The sequence below is a fragment of the Balaenoptera borealis genome (assembly GCF_965194805.1).
Source record: "Balaenoptera borealis genome assembly, chromosome: 2".
In the NCBI taxonomy this organism is placed as follows: Eukaryota; Metazoa; Chordata; class Mammalia; order Artiodactyla; family Balaenopteridae; genus Balaenoptera; species Balaenoptera borealis.
In genome coordinates this window covers 168,965,345-168,973,342 of record NC_138867.1, presented here as the reverse complement: position 1 = coordinate 168,973,342, position 7,998 = coordinate 168,965,345, and the positions used below count along the sequence as shown (strand labels likewise).

Genomic DNA, 7,998 nt, shown 5'->3' with positions numbered 1-7,998 from the left:
TTTGTGTCCAGCTTTGTTCTAAAGCCACAGCCAGAGGCGTCTTGGTGTCCTCGGGGCAGTTGTGTGCTCATTTATTAAACCCACGAGGCTGTCCCGCAGGCTACGTTTCCAGTGGCCATTGTGGAAGTCCCAAACCTTAAAGTCCAAATCTTGCTACAGGCAGCAAGCAAACACTACGCTCAGATTCTCAACAGGAAGTGAAGCAGTGGGCCCCGTTCCTTGGGAAATCATATGGAAATAATTCCCCAGCCAAAAACATGGCCAGACCCCTGACTCAATTGAGAAAATACTTCCCCCTGTGTACATAATTTGAAGGATCTGTTGTTCAAGATATTCAAAAGTGGTGTATACATAGTAACAATAACAAAAAAGCCCAAGAATGGGAGAATGAGTAAATAATCAAGTAAATGAAAAAGTACTGGCTATTGAACACAGTGGAACATGGGAAATGTTTATCAGGTTATCTGAAAAAAAGGAAAAAACTGCCCACAGTACCTGCATGAAATGAACACACGTGTTGAGCCAGAGAACATGGAAACCATACCTGGGAGTTGCTGTGCTTGTGTGGGCAGCAGCTGCATCCCCGACTTTACCAGTGAGCATCTTGTTTCTGTATCCCCTCCCAGAGGGTGGGCCCTCTGGAGGGTTTCCCCACCCCCCAACCTAAAAGATAAGGGGACTACAGACAACTGTTAGTTTATTTACTGTGAGAATGGTCCTTACAATTAATAAAAATCTAGGGGTGCAGAGACGCTGCATCACACCTTCTTGAGAAGGGTGAAGAAGCGTCAAAACTTAAAGCAAAAACGAACTCTGGACTTTGTAAGCCAGGGCTCTCTGTGGCCTCACCCCCTCCCCCAGGCAGGAGTGAGACTCTGGGTTCTGAGTTCAGGGACCACTCCACGGGCCACTGAAGAGGCATTTGAGAGGGCAACGCCAGCTTGCTGTTCTCAGTGCCGCTCAGAAGGAAACAGTGAGGTGTCATTTCTGAGCCTCACACTCACCTCCAGGCCCTCGGCCCTCCCAGAACTGAACCTCTGCACTGGGAACCAGGGAAGGAGCTTTTTCCAGAAGCCCTGAGTGGGCCATGTTCAGGGGGATTTGAGGGCATCTGTGTGTCCTAGTTAATCAACCACTTTATTCAGTGACTTGCTCCCAGTTCCCTCCCTGTGGCCTTTCCCACATCACCAGTCACCTGAGGACTCTGCTGCACCCCAGTTAATCTGAGGCAACTACATCCAGACCCACCCCCCACCCCTCCACCAGTTTGGACCAGACCCCAAGACAGGCTGGTGGGCCTGGAGCCACCTCTTGGCCAGCAGTCTCACAAGACAGCAGCTTTCTCGAGGTGTGGCCCCAGGGTTTGGGGGGGTGCCCAGACTGCAGCTGAGAGTTCTGCAGGCCCTGGTGTCTCACCCCAGACTGAGGCTGGGTGGGGCCGGCTGGTGAGGCTCCTGGAACCAGAGCTACCAGGGCCCTAGGCTCAGGGCTCTGCGAAGGACTGTGTGTGGTGCACTGGTGAATGGGGTCTCAGCACCTGATGACCTTGGAGAGTCCCCCGAGGGAGGACAGCCCAGCCTGCACACACTCACACATGGCTTCCTGGGAGTGGCAGTGACAGAGTTCAGTTTGCTCCACGTATCCGAGTGGCATTACGAGCGTTTTCCATAGCTCAGAGGACAAGCACCCTCTTCTCAGGTTTTTCAAGTGTCTCGAGGACTCGGAAGGCAGGACAAGAGGCTATGAGAGGCCTGCTCACTGGGGAGCCAGCATGTCCCCAGGCCCACCTTTCGGCCTGCAGATGGTCATAGGGGTTGGGCTGCTGGACAGAGGTGAGAAGAGGGCCCGCAGGGTCCCCGAGAAGGGCGTCTCAGGAAAGGTATACAAGAGCGACCCATCGTTGGCACTGTAGAAGGACAGATGTCCAGCCTCGTAGTCCAGAAAGATGCCCACGCGCCGGGGTGGGTCTCGGAGAGGGGCAAAAGCCCGCTCGGAGGAGTTGTAGTAGCTCCCCAGGAACACCAGGATCCAGAACCCGTTACCAGCAAACAGCTCGCCCTTCTCCTTGCGGTTAGCGTTCTCTCTGCAGACGCCCAGGGCCCAGCTGGCCCGCTCCCCGACCTCCACCTCCCAGTAGTGGCGGCCCGAGGTCAAGGGCTCCCGGCCCAGCACACAAGGCCCGGGGTCGAACCGCTCAGGGCTGTCGGGCAGGGCCTGCCGCAGGTCCCCCCGCCGCACGCTCCTCCTGTCCTCTGAGAGTACCAGCTCCGGGTTGGCGGTGTCAGGATCCAGGGTCATGTCCCCTGCAGACAGAACAGTGGTCAACCCTCGAAGCTGTCTGCCCCAGACCCATACAACCTTGCAGTCTGTGACTGCCCATAAACTGACCACGCCCCTTCTCACTCGAAGAGATTCCCTAACCACTTCTCGTGGTATCTTGGAACGTTCTAGAAAGCAGTCCATGCTTCCTTGTGATTCATGCCCCTTTAGAGCACAGAAGGAAACCCTGAGTGCTTTCCATGTCCATTCTTTTAGTCCCCAGAGAGAAGTGTGTGTGTGTTCTAGGGCAGCTTTCATCCCAGACTCCACAAGCCTGGGGTCCACACGGGTGCTCTGGCACCTGAATGACCCTAGGAGGGTGGTCCCACCTCTATTTTTCCTAAATGCATCGGTGAAAAGCTTGGACCTGGCCTTCCCTTAGCTGCTATCTTCTGCCCAGTGGCCCTGATCCCTCCTAGTTTCTCACCCATGAACTGGGAGCCTGTGTGTTGTTCCTACCACAGACCCCAGCCCACCAGCAAAAGCTCAGGACTGGTACTTCCTCTGGACTGGAGACAGCGCGTGGGATCCCCCCCGGCCTCTGCACAACACTCACCTCGGAACCTCCGCAAGGCCTCCACCAGCCCTGGGACCCTGCACACCGTCCTCATCTCCATGGGCACCACCTCAGGAGGCTGTAGCTTCACGTCCTGGACTCTGGAGGGGCAGTGGAGGTGTCACCCCTGCAGTGGGCCCACCTTGAACCCTGCCCACCTTCCCTGGGGAGAGTCCGAAGCTCCTACCTGCGCAGGGTGTCCCTGATATCCTGTGGGAGAGACACACACTGCGTCAGCACCCATCCCCCAGGTGAAGGGCATGAAATGCCGCCAGGCCAGCTGAGACCACTCCCACACTGGGACATCTCAGCTGAGACCCCAAACTGCATTTCACATAATCCCGTGGTTCTTATCTCACTTCCTGGGCCAACCCGTCCTCCTTCTAGAACCTCTGCTTCCTGCAGCTTCTCCAGCAACATTCACTCATCCTTGAGGGCTGCCCCCTCTCACCTCCTAGCTGCCTGCCTAGCCCTCCCACCACTTTACTGAGCATAGCCCACTTCTGCTGACTTCCCTCAATCCCCGCCACACACTTGTCCGGGATTCTTCCTGCTTCCCAGGCTTAAGATCACCTGATGGCTCAGCAAAAGCCAAAGGACTAAATTTTAGCCCCAGGATGGCAACTGGGAGCCTCTTACTGGTCCCTGAAAGTCCACTCAGCTCTGAGGCCCCAAGGAGGGTCACCTCCCACAGGAAGCCCCCTGGGCTGCACATGCAGCGTCCTTGCTCCCACCTGCGGGCACAAATTGCAGGGGCCAGGAGCTGAGCAGATTCTCAGGGGTAGCACTGGGCCCATGCAGGAATCCCTATGGGAGACCTGTTGGCTTTTTCTCTCAGCCCAGTGGGCCCAAACCTTCAGAGAGCTGGCTGGTGACCCACTGGCCCGTCCCCATTAGGGCTCCCAGACAAGCGCTAACAGCAGTTCGTGCAGTTCAGCAGCGGTGTCCACTCCCTGTGTTTCACAGGAAGGAGACCAGCTGGTGAGGACCTGAGAGGTCCAGGCAAGCACCAGTCAGTCAGCCTGCTTTGCACAATGCTTCCTCCACTTTCCTGCTCTCCATTCCCATGCCTGGCCTTCCCTTGAGACCCCCCACATGCCCACCCCCAGGAGTGGGTGCCAGCTCACCTGCAGCAGCCCCAGTGCTGGTAGCTGGCAGCGCCCCTCCAGCTCAGTGATGAGCTCGGCCAGCTGGGCGCTCTGCTGTCCGAGCCGGGCCGCGCTCTCCCGCAAGGGGGGCAGCACCTCCAGCTCTTCCTCCTCCAGCCTCTGCAGCAGCCGCTGCTCCTCCTCCACAAGCAGACGGCGCAGCCTCTCAAACTCCGTCAGCACATTCTGCCGCTGGGTCTCCACCATCTTCTGTGGGGGTCAGGGAGGACAGCTGAGGGCCTAGGACCTGGAGCCACCCTAACCCCCAATCCGGGGTCCCCCACATCCATCCCTTCCTGACCCCAAACCCACCACTTGGGCCGTCATACCCATCCCTCCCTGATCCGCAAACCAATACGCCCAGGGCCCCCCATGCCTGGTCCTCCCTGACCCCCACTCCCAACCCCCAAGCCCACCCTGAGGTGGGTTATACATGGGGTCTGGGGCAGGGGTGCTGCCCAGAAGCACGAGGCTGAATGTGAACAGTGACGTCCTGCGGTGGCGGCCCTCATGCCCCCTGTCCCCACCCACACTGGGTGCCTGGCCACCTGCCTGCCACAAGGAGCAGGTCTCCTCCGCCTGGGCCTGGAACAGCAGTGCATCCTCCATTTGCTTCCGCAGATGCTCCAGGGATTTCTCCAGCTTGCCCTACAGGGAGGTGAGCCCAGAGTGACCCCGGCCAGGCCAGGCCTCCAGGCTGGGCCTTATACCTGCTCCCACCTGCCCAACCCCAGCTAAGCCTGAACTCAGCTGGCAGGGACTAGTCGTGGAAAACTGGGCCTGGGACATGACAGGTGGAGCAAACTCAAATTTGCCAGGAGATGCCCTCTAACCGGCATGGCCCTCCCACCACTGCCCTAACCAGCTACTTCCCCTTGCCTGAATATCCTTTCTTCTGTTGTTCCCACCCCTCCCTAATCTCAGGGCAACCTTCCCACAACGCAACTTCCCACTGCATCACCACCTTCTTTCTTCCAACTGGAACGAGCCACAGGATGCACACATTTGTATCAGATCCTTCTGTATCCAGTTACAGAACATGACACGGTAGAGGAAAACGCTTTTCCTCCCCTATGATAGACAGGATTAAGTGCTACCACATGAGACTTTATCAGGTCAGCTGGGAGAGGCCTCTAGAGAGCTGCTGATCATTCTCTGCTCTTTTGGTCACTTTCCACACCCTGATCGGGGTACTCAGTGACAGAAGGGCAAATCTGCTAGACTGATGTAAGAAGGGGGTGTTCCTGTATGCATGTTATACCTCAAAATGAGAAGAAAACCACAGGAATTGTGTCAGGACAAGCCCAGTGATGTGGATCAGGTATAGGTTTATTCTGTTGTCCCAGAGGCTTGCTCTATGATAGTGACAGAGTACTGATTCTAACGTTGACTAAAGCATGTACTTGATGCACCTCAGCAGAGACACTACTGGCCATAAAGCAAAATGCAAACCACAGTCAAAAAGTTTGAAAGATGCCACCCATGTACCTAATATCTTGGGTTTCAGAAGCAAACCCACCTGCAGGAATGTAGCAGGCAGCTGGCCAGGTGAGCCAGGTAAGTGTTTGCCCTGAGGCTCTTAGCACAAAGGGGAGTGCTGGCGTCCGTTTGGATTTTAAGGAAATGCATTTCCAGAACAGAGAAACAAGGCATCTCGGCCTGGGCTCAAAGCAGGGCTGAGCCCTGGCTTGTCAGCTGGCAGAGTATCCTACTGGGAAAGCCTGGTGGGCCCTGGCGTCCGCCTCCCAGGGCAATGGCTCTGTCCCCGCATTGATCCCTGCCTGGGGCTCTGCAGCGGCTTCCTGGCTGCCTTCCCATCTCTTCTCACCAGAACTTCAGCACTGGCGTCGGCCCCAAGGCCCTGGTCTGCCCTGCCCTGCCCACAACCCTCTGAGGGCTCAGAGTCCTCATCCGTGCACGTCCACCTGGGACCAGCCACCTCTGAGGTTCCCTTCCCACTTTCTCCTCTCCCGGCTCCATCCCTGCCAACGGTCAGTCAAACCTGCCCAGTCCCCACCCCAGACAGCCCTCCCACCGGTTCTGTGGGACCTAAACTTCAGAAAGCACGCCCCCTCCCCACGACCTGGTCCCCAGGCCAGCGCCTCACTGGTGGGCGGTGCCCCAGTCCCTCTAGGGTGCCGGTTTGGGACAGGCTGCAGCCCCCTACACACCCCCGAGACCCGGACCAGGCTGGGACCCGAGCCCACAACCTGGGCCAGGCTGGGGCCCCCAACCCCCCAGGCCCAAGCCACGACCCCCAACCCGCAGTGACCCCCTGCTAGGCCGTGCTCCGCCTGGACCTGCCCACACCTTGAGATCGTCGGCCGCGTCCTGCAGTGGACGCACTCGGTGCGCCCAGTGCTCCCCCGAGCGCTCGCAGGCCGCGCAGAGCAGGCGCAGCTCTTCGCCGCAGAAGGCGGCCAGTGGCTCGCGGTGCGCGGCGCACACGCCCTGTGGGACGGGAGACGGAGGGTGCAGGCGCCGCGCCATCTCGGCCATCTTGGCGAGCGGTCGGTTGGGTCGCAGGTTCCTCTGCGGGGACAGCTCGCGGCACTCGGGGCACGCGTACGGGCCCTCGGGCTGGCCCCAGCAGCGCCGGATGCACTCGCGGCAGAAGTTGTGGCCGCAGTCGGTCATCACCGGATCCGTAAAGTAGTCGAGGCAGATGGCGCAGGTGGCCTCCTCTTGGAGGTTGGTGGACAGGTCCGGGGCGGCCATGGCACCGGTGTAACGGAGGAGGGCAGTGTGGTCCGCCGGGTCGGGCGGTGGCCGGCCGCTGCCGGGACTATGGGGAGCGCGCAAGGACGCGGGGTCTCCGGGGACGCGAGTTGCAGGGCACCGGGGGACTCGGGGAGCTTCGGAGCGCAGGGGCTCCGGGGTCCAAGGCTGCGCGGCTCCTGGGCTGCGGAATATACTGCTCCGGGACTGCAGAGGCTCCGGGAACGTAGGGCCTAGGAATACCTTGCGCGGGCAGGAAGAGGAGTCGAAGTGGGGGCGGAAGCAGGAAGCAGCTGGGTTTTTTTTTTTTTTTTTTTTTTCCCCCCTTTGGAACAACCCACTTTAGCTCCGGATTGGCCGTGCCCTGTCACGCGGCCCGCGGGCCGGACAGAATTGGAGGCTGCTCACCCGGGGATCTTGCGTTGCCGCCGCCGCCTGCGCTGCTGCCTCTGGGCTGTTGCACCGCCTGGCCTCTCGGTCGGGCCTGGGGAAAGGTGGGGTGCAGGGGCCGGGGCCAGTGGGGTGCCCCGCACGGTCACTGGGCTTTCCGCGAAGCGCAGAGACCGCGAGGACAAGGGGAAGCTGAGGCTGTGTCGTGGGCCCCAAATCGTTCCCCGTGCGCTCCTGGTTGTCTTCGCGCGTCCCCGGGCTGGGAACGGTCAGAACTTACTGGGTGAGGGGCTTGGCCCGCAGGGACTTTGGCCTTGTTGGGGTACGAGTACATTGACCAGAATTCTAGGTTTCTGGCAACTGTTACCTGGTTGTTAATGCGTCTGCAACGGCGGGGCTCAGGGGGAGGTGGTGGGGTGGGCGGTGGAGAGGGAGTGAAAAGAAAAGACCCTTTCTGATCCTCAGTCTTTGAATTTTGCCCCTGCAACTTCCCTGGGTAGAAGGGATGGAGGTGGGGAGCTCTGAGGCTTTTAGGATTTCAGCTTGAAAAATCTCTTCACTTTTTCATTTTCCCCGTGAAGGACCCAAATATGGAATTTGTGGAGGACAAAGAAGGTAGATACTTGAGGCCTTGGCTCTACATATAAAAACCTGAACCATGGAGGAGCCAATGAATGGCAACATCTCAAGTGGAGATTGAGGGACGTGGCTAAAGAACACTGCACCACGCTGTGCCTGGTACATATGTTTTTAGAAACTGAACCACTATGGAAGTTTTCTTCTCTATGAAGCATCTGTAAATATAGCCTCTTAATGTTTAACTGCTTTAATCATGATTACATTTCCGCTTTGTGAAACCACCCTGCA

General features: G+C 58.4%; 1 protein-coding gene and 1 long non-coding RNA gene across 4 annotated transcripts; one reads left to right on the top strand and one right to left on the bottom strand.

Moving 5' to 3' along the window:
• Positions 1-680: 680 nt before the first annotated feature.
• On the bottom strand, positions 681-7,059 carry TRIM11 (tripartite motif containing 11). 3 transcript variants are annotated; one of them, XM_082379414.1, is made up of 6 exons: positions 6,334-7,059; positions 4,576-4,671; positions 4,003-4,230; positions 3,063-3,085; positions 2,876-2,976; positions 681-2,303 (listed from the first exon to the last, which is right to left on the bottom strand). In XM_082379414.1, exons 1-6 carry the CDS (start codon positions 6,739-6,741, stop codon positions 1,756-1,758), a joined length of 1,404 nt encoding a protein of 467 aa, XP_082235540.1. In that variant the 5' UTR covers positions 6,742-7,059; the 3' UTR covers positions 681-1,755. The 3 variants fall into 3 exon arrangements, with proteins under 3 accessions (XP_082235540.1, XP_082235539.1, XP_082235541.1); XM_082379413.1 differs by having other exon boundaries at positions 4,003-4,233; positions 6,334-7,058; XM_082379415.1 differs by lacking the exon at positions 4,576-4,671 and having other exon boundaries at positions 4,003-4,233.
• On the top strand, positions 6,598-7,952 carry LOC309623031. Its single transcript, XR_014241235.1, has 3 exons — positions 6,598-6,714; positions 7,088-7,414; positions 7,713-7,952. It is a non-coding gene; the product is annotated as an uncharacterized lncRNA (long non-coding RNA).
• The last annotated feature ends 46 nt before the right edge of the window (positions 7,953-7,998 follow it).

Coding starts and splice junctions, on each gene's coding strand:
- TRIM11 (XM_082379413.1), bottom strand. CDS start 6,741: ATGGCCGCCCCGGACCTGTCCACCAACCTCCAAGAGGAGGCCACCTGC. Junction 3,086..4,002: donor CAGCACTGGGGCTGCTGCAG/GTGAGCTGGCAC, acceptor TCTCTCCCACAG/GATATCAGGGACACCCTGCG. Junction 2,304..2,875: donor GGCCTTGCGGAGGTTCCGAG/GTGAGTGTTGTG, acceptor TTCTGTCTGCAG/GGGACATGACCCTGGATCCT.